The sequence below is a fragment of the Danio rerio genome, chromosome 10 (genome assembly GCF_052040795.2).
Source record: "Danio rerio strain M-AB ecotype USA chromosome 10, GRCz13ab, whole genome shotgun sequence".
Classification (NCBI taxonomy): Eukaryota; Metazoa; Chordata; class Actinopteri; order Cypriniformes; family Danionidae; genus Danio; species Danio rerio.
In genome coordinates, this window is record NC_141030.1 from 7,021,796 (window position 1) to 7,038,428 (window position 16,633).

A 16,633-nucleotide genomic window follows, 5' to 3' on the forward strand; every position below is an offset into this window, starting at 1 on the left:
ATACACCCTGGGTGCTCACAAACACCTGTAGACTGAACATGTAGTACACCTTGCGTGTGTCAACACGGTTTTCACAAATGCACGTGTTTTGTTTTTTACATGGACGGAATAATGTTATAAACGCTTTCATTTGTACCAGAAATGAACAGCCAAAATGCATACAAAAGCTTTCGTGTTGGTGGGAAACTGTCATGTAAATGCGAAAATGAAGTGACACAATACTAACAGATCACAAAGAAACAGAATTCTGATATGAATCTAATAGTTGAATGCTTGAAGCAAGTATCATGACAGAGATTTAAAAAGCACACACACATCGTTGTCAAAAGGAGGAAACAACATCCCATAGGCGATTACCAGTGCTTACAGGGTAAAACTGCGAAGGATTGTCTGCTGTTACAAAACAATTAATCAAGTTCCTTCCCTCTGGACTTTGGTTTTTATAGCAATGTTATCCACTATGTGCACCATGAAGGGGTAAAGACATTAATGAAAAAAAAAAGGTCACAATCTTCATCAACAAATATTTCATTCAAACAATAATAGAATATTGAGTGTAATTAAAGAAGATCCAGTGAGTGTCCCGTACAATACTGATTAAAGAAATGAAAAGGCCATTAATGGTTTCTACATGCTAATGTTAGCCTTGGGTTCTCCAAAACATAAGCCTCTCTAACACAAAGCCTATCAGTCTGTTTTAAAGAATTGCGTAACAGTCAAGATCCTCACCTGATCTTACTAATGTTAGCACATGTTAGCTAATGTTATCAAGCGTGTGAAAGGATGTTAACTGGCAACAGATGACTAAATGCAGAGCAGAGCACTTGCATGTTCACACTACATTTCCAAAGTTGTACGTTTTTTTTTTTTGTACACGCACACATACAACAGTGGGAATTAAGTACGTAAGCCACACCATTTATTGCTGATCTTAAAAATCCTCACCATTTGAGTGAATGCATTCCCATAACATAAACTCTAAAGGGCTAGTTCACCCAAAAACAAGAATTTACTCGCTCGAGTGCTTCTAAACGTTTATGAGTTTCTCTCGTTTGTTGAACATTAAAGACATTCTGAAGAATGCTGAAAGAAAAGCTGCCACATTCGTAGTAGGTACAACAAATACTGTGGCTTCTTTTCTTAGCTTTCCTCCTTTGTGGAGGATAAGTAAATGAAAGAATTTGTCATTTTCGGAGAACTATCTTTTTAGCGATAATAAGTTGCGAAGGATTAGAAACAGATTCTATGGCATTATGTACTCAGCATTATTACAAACTTAATAGTAATAGCAAAAGTTTGAGTGCTCTTTAAAAATGTCTGCCATCATTTACTCAACATCAAGTCATCTCTTTGAAGTTTTTAGTCTTCATTGCCATCCACAATGCATATACATTTTTTTTTACTACAGAAGTCAAACCAGACCACTCCAATGTGTAGAATGACTTGAGGGTGAATAAATGATAGCAGAATTTTAAATTAGCAGGTGATATAACCCTTAAATGTTTAGTGAACTAACCTGTAAATTCGAGATATGAAGACAATTAAATCATCACAGCCTAATTTCATACTCGTTTCTAACGAATGCAAGCTTTAAAAACATGTAGTCTACTTAACTTTATTGCAGTATTGCAATCCTCCAGAATTACATTCTGCACTTATTATCCTTTTAGGAGTTCACACTTAGCTGATGATTGATTATAAAGCTTGTTTGTCATGCTGTCCCCCTGAGCTCATAAGATCCTCGAGCCCGGGGCTTCTTCCCGTTTGCAAGGCGAGAGGGGAGTTTGAGCTCAGGTAGATCTCGAGAACTCCCCTGCTGTAGTAGCTAATGAACAGAGTGATTGCTCTTAAGAGACAACTACTTACTAGGATGTAGGTAGGCATGTCTATGGTGCCGATTTGGATAAGTCAATTCACTTAAATTGCATGTTTTTGGATGGTAGGAGGAAACCGGGGAACCTGGTAGTGATGGGTCGTTCATGAACGGTTCGTTCATTTTGAACGAATCTTCAATATGATTTGGGAACTACGAGTCCTCTCAGGGAGTGATTTGTTCATCCGCGCGTGCGCACATTTGTGCAGGTATCGTTAATTTCAAGTCTTCATCACATTGGCAGAAGCCAATCATATGCATTTAGAGCCGGAAAAAGAATTGATCCGCTCACCTCTCGAGTCCTCTATCGGGTCTGAGTCACTCGTTCATCACGGGCCAATCATACGCGTTTAGAGCCGGAAAAAGAATTGAACCGCTCACCTCTCGAGTCCTCTATCGGGTCTGAGTCACTCGTTCATTACGGGCCAATCATACACGTTTAGAGCCGGAAAAAGAATTGAACTGCTCACCTCACGAGTCTTCTATCGGGTCTGAGTCACTCGTTCCTCACGGGCCAATCATACACGTTTAAACCCGGAAAAAGAATTGAACCGTTCATCTCTCGACTCCTCGGGTTTGAGTCATTCTGTCACGTAAACAACGAATGATCATGGCTCCTATCGGCTTAGACTGTGCATTGATTAAGATTATATGTGACTGTCAGTGTAACGTGAATGAACCCCTGACATTTGAAGACATGAAGAGGTGAGCTGAGCAAAGAGACAACATGCCTTCATAGACAAAAGAGCAGGTAAACATTGAATTATTATTTTCTCCTTCTTATACTGTTCTATTTATGACTTATTTGTCGTGCAGTCAACCGTTTGGGTTAGTTGTAGATGTGTTTGGAAGCAATTCGTAACATTTTAATAATATTTTGGCAAATTGAACCAAATGAACGAAATAACTCGAAAAAAGATTCGTTCATCTTGATGAACGAGACTCAAAGATCCGAGTCAGTAAAATGATCCGAACTTCCCATCACTAGAACCTGGGGGGAAACCCACGTGAGTACGGAGAGAAAGTGTAAACTCTGCACAGGAATGTCAGCTGGCTTGGTAAGGACTAGAACTAGTGATGTTTTTGCTGTGAGGCAACAGTGCTAACCACTGAGCTAACGTGCTACTCATCTAGGAAAGGAGGAGGAGTAGGGGTGGAAGGGAGGATTCTTCAGAATGAAGATGGCTGTTATATGAAACTTAGGGTATTTATAGTGACTTAATGTGTTATTTTTTAACATGGTGCAGATTGTCACATTCTGGGCAATTTAGTGCCCATACACCATACCCCTGTTTGTGACCACAGTTTAAGTGCAAATCTGTTCGCTATATTCCAAGTCTTCCAAAGCCACTTGATAATTTTTTGTGCGACAGGACTAATATTGTTTACTGAATCAATTCAAATGATTTTTAAGAGCTGCAGTAGATTACAATTAAAAATTTCAGCCAATTCTCTAGTAAAGGTTATGATTTGGTGTTTTTTAAGACTGAACATATGCTAATGCCAAGGTTCTTGCAATCATCATAACTTTTAAAAGCCGTTCCATTGGACAAAAAGGAAAAAGTTTGAAGGAATAACATGAAAGTGAGTACATAATGCCAGAATTTGTTTTTTTAAGAAAAAACTCCTTTAAAGTTTCCTCCAAAGCCCAAAGTATACTTTATTTAAAATAAAGTCACATGCGCACTTGAAAAATGAATCTATGTCCAGTGTTTTTTCTTTTTTTGTAGATTAAGATTGTATATAAATGCTGATTTATATTTCTGAGTCCAGTGTATGCCGTAGGTTTGGTGTAGCCTTTGCACAGTAGAATAGCCTTTGCCCTTCCGTGCACCTCACAAAAGGGAACCAAGATCTGTGATTGGTCAGCTTAGTATGATGAATGTAGGAGGGCAGAGAGGGGATCAGAGAGCAGCTGATGGCAGGACGTGTTTATCAAGTCTTGCAGATTTATATTTTGTTTGGTGTTTATTTTATAGTTAAAGTTGTTGAGCATTCACTAGATCCTGCCTCTGTTCTCTGTATGAGTTTGTGCTACTGCTATAGTAGCAGGCTTCTCAAAACACAAGGCTAAAAATCTTAACGCAGTGGAACACGGAAACCCCACTATTTAGTGTTTGGGATCAATTATTGCAGAGCTACACAGACAGAACGTAGTATAAATTAGTGGTATAAATGCTCGTCAGCTAGATTTAAGGTTTGTGTTTTGAGGTACAGCGATCACGACGCAGAAGTATAAATCAAGCTTAACTATGAACCCATCAACATGGGCGTCTAATGGTTTTGCCATCTACAGTAGTTTCATCAATTTTTCCACCTTGTGGACATGAGTTAGTGCAAAACAAATATAAAGAGCATGTGCGAAATAGGCATGGGCCGGTAAAAGATTCTGACGGTGTGATAACCTTGGATAAAAATATCACCGGTTCACGGTATTGTGATTACTGCTCTAAAATATATATATTTTTAAATGTCTGTGTAAACAACAAAAACTTTTTTACCCTTTGAGAACAATATATTTTATTTTTTGAAAGATTTATAATAGTTTGGAGCAGTAAACATCAGGCTAAATAATTGAAATGAATCATTGACTTCAGTCTTCGTTAATTTCGAAAACCCAGATTTCTTTACAATTTAAAACGAAATCTTTGGATATTTTTTCTGCTGGAGATACCGTTGTCTTGAAAAGAATTTAAATAAAAATCTTACTCATACCTTGGGAATGTTTTTACAGAAAATGTTGGCAGTTTTAAAACCTTCGCTGCGTCCGAAACCTTCCATACTATACAGTACGCTAAAATCAGTATGCGAGCCGAGTAGTGTGTCCGAATCCATACAATTCGAAAATCAGTATGCGAGAAGTACCCGGATGACTTAATACATCTAGCGAGATTCTGGAGTGCACATCCCATGCAAGCTGCTCTATCCCATAATGCCCCGCGAGAGAATTCATGAATGGAAGAAGCGACGCAACTGACGCAGGTAGGTCACGTGACCATGACAAAATGGCGGATGTAGTACATCCGAATTCCATTCATACTTTTCACATTCGTACTGTATAGAACGCACTTTTATAACGGCCAAGCAGTACGTTTAAATTCAAATGCAGTACCTACTGAGTAGTAGGCGGTTTCGGACGCAGCCCTTGACTTTTCCAAACCGCGTTATACCTTGAAAACGATTATCGTCCCATGCCTAGTGCGAAACAGCTTGAGGTTACAAAAAAATACAATGTCCACATACTATTCTTCTGATCAAATCCATGTCACGCACACTGCATGCGAACCCTCGCACACACACAAAGTCCAAAGTATACTTTGGGCTGAACCGGGCCTCATGGTGCTCGATCACACACCTCTGCTAAATGAACAGGATCAGTGTTCTATGGATGCGTTAGTGGGGAACTACCTGTAATCAGAGTGGTAAAAATCAAGGCCCTACAATGCAGTCAGACAACCGTGGGCAGGTGAAGGTTGACGTGAGAACTCATGTTTTGTTGCGGGTGAATACGCGCTCACCCCGCAAATTCAGATGCTGCAGCTGGTACTGCAGCACCTCTGTGTCCACCGGCTCCCTGAGGCTCATCTTGTCCAGGTTGAGGTAGTCCAGGGACTTGGAGTAAACCCGTTTGCCCTTCAACAGGCAGAGAGGCAGGGGCCCGTGTAAAGCCTTGCTTGGCTCCCCGCTCACTATGGACTTCAGGCAGCTGTCGCCTGAGCTGGGCATGCGCCGCCTCCTTCGCCCATTGACGGCTGGGATGTCGTACGGTTGGTAGTAACGGCTTTTGGCTTTGTAAATCCGTGAGGCTCGGTGCAGACCTAAATCCACAGGCTTTTTAATGGGGCTGGGCAAGGCCTCTGTGTTGCTGCTGTCAGGACTTGACCATTTCTGGGCTAATTTGAGAAGCTCCTCGCCAGTTGTAAAGCCCACGAGATAGTTGGAGTTCATGTGAAGGATCTGGTATCCTGAGACAGTACTTTTAATGGGGGAGCAGGGAGTGCTGGAGCAGCGGGGTTTATCGGCTTCAGGCTTCAGGGTGCTTTTGACCTCAGCTGCAGGCAGAACAGATATGGGTGCCCTGGACGCTCCACTGGCATCCATTTCCATCTTTAATGACATGACCTGGCTGAAAAACACAAGCAAGTCGTGGAAGAAAAAAAAATAGTACATGTTAAAGGGTCAGGGAACACCAAAACACATGTTTTGAGCTGTTGACAGTAGTATATGTGTCCCACACTGCTATAAACACTACATATATTTCACTAAAAAGGGAAAATCGGTTGTCTTTGCGTTATTTCGAGCAAATTCGTACATCCGGTTTGAAACTAATTTTTGAAGCTGTGTCACAGCCATCAGATTTTAGCGTGTATTCCAGCATGTAGACTGCACGTCTGTACCTGGGAGTAGCTTATGACGACTCTGAGTGTGCTGCATTCATTCATGAGTAAGACTTGGCTCAAGTCAATCAGTGCGCTTTATTAGCCCCTTTCACACAGTGATACCGGTAAATATCCGGAAAATTTCCGGAACGACTTTACCGGTATATTAAAAAAAACGCTGTTCACACAGGCGAGGACGTTACGGAATTTTTCCGGAAAAGAGCATTCACACATCCATCGCAAAATGCCGGTAAATTCTGACATCATTAACCAGAAATGACCTCTAAACAGCTGCGCTTGTGTTTGTAAACATTTGACTACATTACAAACTCTTCGGATGGATCAGTATTGAGTACAACTCTAATGAAAACATAGAGAAACACTTTCGCATGTCGAGATGTTCATGATATGTGTGTGTGCTGGCGCTATGGGTGCTCACGGGCACACGCAAAGCTTGAAGGTAAACAAACAACGGATTATCATAAACATTTTATCGATAATTATTTATACAGTTAGCATTAAGAAGGAACATATACACGTTATCTGACTAACATCTAGCAGCTAAAGGTGTCTGGAAAAAATATTCAAAGGCTTTTATTCTCATAAACCGCACGCACATGAATGCGTCTGACTGTTGTGATTGGCTAAAGCAGACGTCTCACGTCAGCCCGTTCTAGACGTGGACGCACTCTTTCCGGCTATCTTCCTTCTGCATTCACACAGCGCAGCATTCCGGCAAATTACCAGTAATGTTACAACTTCTCTTTCCGGAAAATAGCCAGAACGAATTTACCGGTATTTTCAAAAGGGCCTGTTCACACATACAACCTTTCCGGAAAATTGCCGGTAATTTTCCGGAAAGGTCTGTATGTGTGAAAGGGGCTATTGTGTATGCAGTGCAACTTCATTAATATGCATGATAGCTTCGAAGACTGTTTGTACCCAAAACAGTGTTCAGACGGCAGAAAGATGCCACGTTGTGTTGCCAAAACAAGTGGGAAAAGAATAAGAATTGTTTGGAGATACCGGTCGTCAGTGTTGCTTTTATAATGTGCTGTAGTGAAGGTTTTGTTTTCATTTTCCAGCTATGAGAGCGCAGCTGGAATCACGTGTGGATTAGTGCACGCGACACGAGGCAGAAATATGTTTGTACGGAATATTTTTTTACCCGAGAGCTTTTCGCATGTGGAAATAGTGAGATCCGGATTTGCTGCTCGTCTCCTTTTAAAAAAGACACAGCTCCAGTTGGTGTTGATAGTCCTGTCTCTACAGATTTGGTAAGTGTGTGCGATCAGTGCCCTTTCTTTGTTCATTTAGATGGCAAAGTAAAGTTCGTATCGTCAGCAGTACTCTTCCAGTGTTTAAAGACAGACCTTAGTCAAAATGATTTACTTAGTTTACAGCACGTTAATATCACTACAATATTATGGGCTGAAAGCTGCTGCTCTCCGAGTGTAAACATGTAAAAACTGCAAGCAAACTCTTACCGACCGTCGAGTTGAATTTTCGACGCATTTTGTGTCTGGATAGTCACACACACACAGCTTTCTGATCTACCAAGTGCATCTAAGTTAACAAGAAATGCAGAGGATTTTTCTCTTATACGACTAATGGTGTCAAACATTCCACCATCATTAAACACAGTCACTGTCTTTCTCCCCTGCGTGTGTTTTTGTTTTGCCTCGGGGTTTTATGGCCCTTTAAAGTGACAAAAATGAAATAGTACATGCTATACAGTGCTTAATAGTCATCATATTTAATTTCTTTGTTCACTCACAGCTCTGAGAATAACTCCAGCCTGCATCTGGCATTGTTTGCTTTTCATTAGATTATTTAGGAGTATAATCCCCGGCAAAATAAGAAATCATTTAAGTAGGATCTTAGAGTGAACAAAAACTCACTTTCCTAGAGATCAACAAAACCACTGAGTGTAAACTGAAAAGCTAACACCCAACATTTTATTTCTCAATCTCACTTGTTTCATTGTCCTTTCTGTCCTCTTGTGTTGATACACATGTACCTTGAGCTCCTGTAAACCACAACGGTTGATTTGGTCCAGCGCAGAGCGCGTTAGTTGTGCGCCTCACGCCGAGTTCAGACTGCATGATTTTGAAAGTAGCCGTGTCACAGATGTTTTCACACCGCATGACTATCTGGGCTAGCGTTTTGTCGCTGCTTTGTTTACACTGCAAGATGGATCGGCGACAGGGTCTTTTACATTGCATGACTTTACAATAGGAAGAATCACCGAAAACTTCGTCCAAGCTATGTCTCACAGCCAAAAACACGTAGTGTATCTTTTGTTATTAACTACAAAACGAGAAAAAAGCCTTTAATGGGGTAGAAAATGTGCATATTTGCTCACCTGGGTTTGAAGGGAATTTGCAATTTCTCCTCAACTTTCTTTTTTAACTTTCTAAACGAAACTTCAATCAGACACAGTGCTCCTGTCAAACCTCCACTAGTTTTCCTCCATTTCTTGAGTCCAAATAAACCGAAAATAAGCGCTTCTCCACCAACCTCCCGCTGCCCTGCAGGTACACACACACTAGTGGATGCTGCGCTCTCATTGGCTGTTGGCGATCGCTGATATTATTTTCAGTCAAAACTCATTTCACACGACATGATTTGAATCGCCAACAGCTCCAGATATTTAGCATACAAAATATCTCACAGTCATCACCCACTCATCAGCGATTCTCTCAGATCGCGTCTTCGATAGTTCATACAGTGTGACTGCTTCTCACGTGCACGAGCAGCGATTTTCCTGTGATTTCAGGCATTTGTCGGCAATTTCTCAAAACCTGTCGGCGAGCCAAAATCGGGGCTAAAATCATGAGGCCTGAACTCGACATTAAGCGCTTACTTATTGCTTAATATACGCAGGATGTTCAGCAATACACAAATATCTTTACAAATGAAGAGGAATTAAAAGATTAAAATATTACAAAAAATATTATTTTCTACATAAATATAAAAACCACTGCCTGCACGCCTTTATCTCGGGGGGCTTTTTTCTGTTTATTCATGACAATCTGCATTTGTAAAATATTATTATTAGCAGAATTATTTATAACATGCATATTTATATTTGTTTTAATAAAAACTAGTTTAGATTTGTCCACCAGACAGGTTTTGAACTATATTAGGTAGAGCATGCGTGTTTAGATATAACTCAGTTTTTTAACCACACTTCGTTATTATTGTTCATTTATTCGTTTGCTGGATATTAGAACTGAATTTAGAAATTATTTTGAAACAAATCTTGAAACAAACTAAATGAATCATGTATTCTTATGGATGTCTTCAGCGCAGTGCGTACAATACCGTTTCCTTATCCACGAAAGAGATAGAGACAGTAAAGAGGCCGATATTTTTCCATCCTCAAAATAGCAAAAGTGGATTCAGACACACCCTTAATGCTTTTGCGCCATGCACTTTAGACTTTGCACCTAGATCGTTAAAATAGAGCCCTTCATGTTTTTCAGTCTGGTTTCTCAGCATCAGAAGTCGTCACTTAGAGAGCAGTGAACGGGAGAATACCAACTTATTTTTATATTTTTATTTGCTCAAATAACGAAAAAAAAAAAACAAACAAAAAAAAAACCCTCCACAATAGTATTGTCAGGACTTTCAAATTAAAAAACAAACGCTCTTGTGTAAAGCTCAACTTCTTTAAGAGTAATTAGGTTGTTTTTTTTAACATTTAAATTACATTTACATTTAGTCATGAGCAATTCCAGCGTTATGGATGTGACATTTGCAGTAAAACCTCAAAACATAAATTCACATAGAAAGTACACTAAAAAAAGTGTTGCATGCAAAACTATTGCAAACAATTTATTTGTGTTGAATTTAAACAATCAAATTAAGTTTAACAATGGTCAACTTAATTTGTTTGTTTAAATTCAACACAAATAAATTGTTTACAACCACTTAACGTAAAAAAATTTAGTAAATCCAAGGAATCATCTCTGAATAATTTTTTTCAGTGTATATGTTAATAATATATTAAAACATCTGTTTATATTTTCCAGAACAACTAACCACAGAGTTATAAGACCAACAAAATAGCAATCTGTAAATGTGTTTTGTACCTTAAATGAGGAAAATAAACATGCGTTATGAATGTGACCAAAAAAGTCTTCGAGTTTGCAGTATACGACATACTTATGTAGAAGTTCTGTGAATTAAATTAATTAATGCTAATCAACATAAGAGTTGGCTCAATATAGAAAAAAACATGATTGATTTTAAAGTTATTTAATATTTTGAGGAAAAAGCAGCAATATGCACTCAAAAAAATAACTCATCGGATGAACTCAGTTTAATTGAGGGCAGGATTTCCATCCAATATATTTGTTTAGCATCAACTACAAAACAACTATAAACAATACAAAACAAATAAATGCAACTGAATTGGCCCAACATGATTTATCATATTTGTATTTATCACATTGTATTTTTATTTACATTAAACTCAGAAGTCTGATTATATCATATGTCTTTTATGCGTCTTACATTTCGATGTCTCTTAGTTTTTTTTAAAAGTTATCTTAAACTAACCAAAAGAGCCATTTTTAAGCATATTTCATGAGTCACATATACAGTTGATTGAGGCTGATCCTACAACTCATTTTAGGAGTTCAACAAACTGCATTTTTGCTAAATAAGCTGCCAACACCCAAAGCATGGGTGCTTCTGGCAGGTGGTAATCTCAAAACTCAAAGCATTACATGTAAGTCTTCTAACTCTTTGAACTAAAGTGAAGATTTAACTCTAAAAAGGCTTTCTATTAACTTTAAACACCTAAGATTACTTTTATTGTCAACATTTCGCTCTCTTAATTCAATCCCATCCCATGCAAAGCTTGCTGGGAACTACAAATCCCCTAACCAGGTAGTTGGATCAACACAATTTCTTCTTGTTGTCCCAACACAAAATGCTTAAGTTAACTTAATGGTTTACAAATTTAAGTAGACTGAACTTAAAACAAATAAGATGGCAAAAAAATAAAAATAAATAAATAAAAAAAATTTTTAAAAAATCACAGGAATTTTGTTGTTTCAGCTCATTTTAAACAGGTAGTTTGAACAAGCAGCAGGAATCGTTTTTTGAGTGTGGATGTAAAATTGCCATTCGTGTGACTTAATAAAATAAAATAGTTTAAAAACATTGGCAGAGACATTTTTTGAGTATTTCTAAAGTACTGTAAAATACTTGATTATACAAAAAAAAAAAAAAAAAAAAAAACGTAGAAACCGTCTCGGTATTTTGGTGAAAACTTAATTTTCTTCCTGGCAAGGTTGCCATTTACATACAACTGCTCTTATTTAGCAGATATTTTTGTCCAAAAAGTGACTTACAATTTTCTTTTTGTCATTTGATGCAAAGATAAAATAATACAAAATATAGCTTCATACATAAACATACATTTAAAAAAAATAGATATTTCAGGGAATTAAGATGCTGATAATGTGCGTTCGCCGCTGTTCAAACAGTTAAGGAATGAAAATGCTGGCTGTCATTTTGACACAAAACAACAAGAAAGAAAAGCATCTAGTAGGCATGAGCTTAAATCCAGCACTTGGATTACAGTCTGACGGGAAATAATGCCTCTGAAAGCTGTTAAAGCCTCAAAAGGTGTTGCTCAGTGACGATGAAGCATTTCTACTGGCGATGGTCCTGATGTGCCAGTGATGTTGGAAAGGAGATCCAAGAATATTTTGGCAGCCATAAAGGTCTGACACATTTGAAGGGGACTTTAATAAAAATCAAGCCTTTTCCTGAAATAAAAGGCTCTCAGGAGACCACAAATAAATCCCTCAGAGCTCTAAACACTTACTGAGACATTTGATGAGAGATGCTAGAAAAATGATCCACAAATCCAAAGCAATGCAGTGCATGAGCTGGATTTACCATATGTTTTACACCAGTTATTTTTTTCTGAACCGTATCTACAAAATTGAAGATACATTAAACTGGGTTTATCACAGACAAATATATTTTCAAATGTTTGACAGTTCTTAAGATGTTAACTACAGGCTGGTGAATGGCTAATGATTCTGCAGCTGTCTGCTTTTGAATTAGATATATGTGTTTTTTTAATTTACTTACTGTGAACTCAATTCAGTTGAAGTCAGAATCATTAGCCCCCTTTGAATTTTGTTTTCTTTTTTAAATATTTCCCAAATGATGATTAACAGAGCGAGGAAATTTTCACAGTTTGTCTGATGATATTTTTTCTTCAGGAGAAAGCCTTATTTGTTTTATTTTGGCTAGAATAAAAGCAGTTTAAAATTTTATTTATTAAAAATTTATTATATTTTTTAAAAGCCATTTTAATGACAAAATTAATAGCCCCTTTAAGCTGTATATTTATTTCGATAGTCTACAGAACAAACCATCGTTATACAATAACTTGCCTAGGCCCACACGGAATCTGCGCGCGCAGAATTCCACAGATTTCTAGCCCATCATTAATTCTGTTTATTTACTCAAGTAAATGTGTGTAAATCTATATATATATTCAGTTTTTAAATTAATTTCAGTAATATTATAGACTAATATGAAAATCTTCATCTGATTCATGTACAATGCAGTTTATACAGTAGTATTTTCTGTCTTTTAGTAGATTTATTACATAAGACTTGCTTTGTTTACCAAATAAAGTGAATCTAATTTGCATTTTAAACATTAAAAGTTGAAAAGGTAATACTTTTTATTTCACATATTAAGGTTTTAGTTATGATACTCTCAAAATAATTCTGCAGAAATCTGCAGATTTTTACCAAAATTCTCAGCAGAAATAGCAAAAAAACGTCTGCAGATTCCGTCTGGCCCTGCTAATTACCCTAGCCTGCCTACTTAACCTAATTAACATAGTTAAGCCTTTAAAAGTCACTTTAAGCTGTATAGAAGTGTCTTGAAAAATATCTAGTCAAATATTATTTACTGTCATCATGGCAAAGATAAAATAAATCAGTTATTAGAAATGAGTTATTAAAACTATTGTGTTCAGAAATGTGTTGAAAGAAATCTGCTCTCCGTTGAACAGAAATTGGGGAAAAAGATAAACAGGAAGGCTAATAAATCAGGGGGGCTAATAAATCTGACTTCAACTGTATATATATTTTATCATATTAAGAATTTTTAATTCTGAGATGTAAATTCAAAGTAAGAATATTGAGGTAATACTCTAAATTCGTTTAATAATATTACTATTCTGTGGTATAAAAAAAGATTTTAGAGAAAATATATATATTTTTAGATTTAAAAATATATATTTGTGGAGACTAAATAGTGCAATACTTATCTTCATTATTAAAAAATAATCTGATAAAATCAAATTACTAGGAATCACAGCCTAACTGAAAATGTATCATTAATACATTAACAAAATAATGACACAATAATTGCACATGTTAACTGGCAACACTGAAAGATTATCATCTTATTCTTACACCAGTTATTTTATTCTGAACAGTATCTACAAAATTAAAGATACCATAAACTGGGTTTATCCCAGACAAATACATTTTTAAATGTTTGACAGTTCTTAAGATGTTAAATACAGGCTCGTGAATTGCTAATGATTCTGCAGCTGTCTGCATTTAAATTAGAAATGTGTGTTTTATTAATTTATTTACCGTGAACTCAATTTATATACATATACTTTAATTATATTAAGAATTTTTAATTCTGAGATGTAAAATCAAAGTCAGAATATTGAGATAAAACTCTAAATTTGAACATTTTTAGTATTCTTTGGTTGAAAAGAGATTTTAGAGGAAAGAAATACTTTTACATTTAAAAAGATAAATTTGTGGAGGCTAAATAGTGTAATAACTATTTAATCACATTACATTATTAATACAAAATAGGCTGCACGGTGGCCCAGTGGGTAGCACGATCGCCTTACAGTAAAAAGGTTGCTGGTTTGAGCCTCGGCTGGGTCAGTTGCCGTTTCTTTGTGAAGTTTACATGTTCTTCCCGTGTTCCGGTGCTCCGGTTTCCCCCACAAGTCCAAGATATATTTAACTAGGTAAACTAAATTGACCATAGTGTGTGTGTGTGTGTGTGTGTGTGTGTGTGTGTGTGTGTGTGTGTGTGTGTGTGAATTATAGGGTGTCTGGATGTTTCCTAGTGATGGGTTGAGCTGGAAGAGCATCCGCTGCATAAAACATATGCTAGATAAGTTGGCGATTCATTCCTCTGTGACGACCCCAGATTAATAAAGAGACTAAGCCAAAAAGAATATGAATAAATTAATATTACAAAATAAACTGATAAAATCAAATGAATAAGAAACACTACTGTAACTGAAGATGTATCATTAAAACATTAACAGAGTCACCACACAATAATTGCACAAATTAACTAGCAACAATGTCAAAGAATACTATCTTATTTCTTACGCAAAAAAAAGCATAGATTACTAATATAATTAATGATATGCATTTAAAATATCAGTTTTTATGCATGTTCGGCTCTTGTTACTCACATTCCTAAATCTTGAAAGTAAAATGCTATCTAAATTAAATTAAAAAAGAAAAATATATATGCTATCAAAACAGTACATTTAACAGTAAAATGGTGTGTAGTGTGGGATGTGACCACTATCCATATGGAAACGTGTTTAATGCCAGTCATGATGAAGAATGAGCCCCGAAAAACAGGCCAATGCTTTACAGCTTAGAATGAATCAAACATCAGTGTAATATCGAAAGAAATCATATATAATCAAATAATAATGACGATAATCGGAAATGTCGAAGGTTTAGTGAGAGCTCTGAGAGGAATCATCCTGTTTCTCCTGATGGGGAGGATAATGAATAGGAGGGTGATGAAGATGCTCGACTTCACATGATCAAATACTGAGCTTTAACATATGTGCTATAAAAACGCCTCCCTCAACAATATAACGTAATCGGAAAATGTCGAATATACGTCTAAAACGGACAAGCGTCCTTCATCCGCTATCCTCATTCTGGGCTGTGTCACTGCCACCATTTCGCGATTTACAACAGCAGCACGGCGATCTGATAATACCACCGCGGCGTGCTCGCCTACCCTGTTTTATTCCTAACTGAGTGTTCTATGAGGAAATGAGACGAAAAAAGGGTGGGAATTCAAACCTGTTCGGAAAAACTGCACCCCTTGGCTTGAGAAAACCATAGACGAGATCCCAGTCGGAGGAGAGCAGCTCCCGATGTCTGCTGTCGACCCCGGTCACGTGACGCGCGCCGCGGATGCTTCGGGAATCGGTCACGTGACGAGTAAAAGGGTCGGACAGTCTTATATAAAGCAGTGCCACAGCAAAAGAGGGCCCACTAGGGGAGCTCAGCAACAGTACAAGGGCACAACTTCGAATTAATCACGAAATGAGCTGCTGACTTTATACATGGAAGGAATTCGTTTTACCACAGTAAATAAAAACAAAGTAAGTGTTGCTTTAAAATTATATTCACAAAATATAGTTGAAATTTAATTGAATGCAGTGGCGAATTTAGGCATGGGCAGTATGGGCGATCGCCCAGGGCGGCATCTTGCTCGGGGCGGCATGGGGAGATGGTGTAAAAAAGTGCCCCAGTTAAAGCTTTGAGGTAAGATTTACTTTATGCAAGTATATTAATTTAGAATTGTTATCCCAGAATAAAGATGTTAGGGGCTTTTCACATTTGGCATCTTTTGCATGTGCAATGTTATTTTTCTTTATGTGCAATAGTGCAACCGAAACAACACTGGTGAAAACAAATTGACGCATTTGTGCAGTAAGCCATTCCTTCGGTCCTCACATGCGCTGCTCCTGACCTCGGTTGTTTACTGTACATGCACGCCTATATGCAAGTAAACAAAGCTAAAGTTTATATCAAATGATGATTCTACTTTGACTAAGCATGGCTATGAAGCAGAAAGGAGGAATAATCAGTCAGGGAAGTAACTAAGACTTCATAACTTTAATTCTCAGCCATAAGTCGGGTCCAAGACAACAGATAAATCTATAAAACAATATTTTTTTGTATTCTATAGAACTGTCATAGTTAATATTCATGCAAAAGTCTTAGAATATTACTTCAGTTGTGTCTTTTCATTGTTTTTCAGTTCCATTTAGGATTGATTTGTTATTTATTTAGAATAATAGTTGTATAATAATAAAATAATAATAATAATAACCAAATTGTTTTATTTATTGAAAATAAATAAATATAATTAAATGTATTTATAATTATTATTTTAAATGTATATATTATTTATATAAATATAAAATATATAAATATATAAATATTATATATTTATATAAAATATATATATAGAAGTCATACCACATAGTGTCTTTATTTTTTGGGAGATGGGGAGGGGGTATGTTTGGGGGTGGTTT

General features: G+C 36.9%; 2 protein-coding genes across 3 annotated transcripts in view; one reads left to right on the forward strand and one right to left on the reverse strand.

Annotated features, from left to right (window-relative positions):
• The window catches only part of tln1 (talin 1), a 1,269,505-nt gene that overhangs the window by 655,645 nt on the left and 597,227 nt on the right, over positions 1 to 16,633 (forward strand). The window lies entirely within an intron of this gene.
• On the reverse strand, positions 246 to 15,492 carry macir (macrophage immunometabolism regulator). 2 transcript variants are annotated; one of them, XR_015500523.1, is made up of 3 exons: positions 15,390 to 15,481; positions 2,374 to 5,999; positions 246 to 2,283 (listed from the first exon to the last, which is right to left on the reverse strand). XR_015500523.1 is itself a non-coding variant. In NM_001128757.2 (2 exons), the coding sequence occupies exon 2, from the start codon at positions 5,990 to 5,992 to the stop codon at positions 5,360 to 5,362; it is 633 nt and encodes a 210-aa protein (NP_001122229.2). In that variant the 5' UTR covers positions 5,993 to 5,999; positions 15,390 to 15,492; the 3' UTR covers positions 5,004 to 5,359. The 2 variants fall into 2 exon arrangements, 1 of the variants encoding a protein (NP_001122229.2); NM_001128757.2 differs by lacking the exon at positions 246 to 2,283 and having other exon boundaries at positions 5,004 to 5,999; positions 15,390 to 15,492.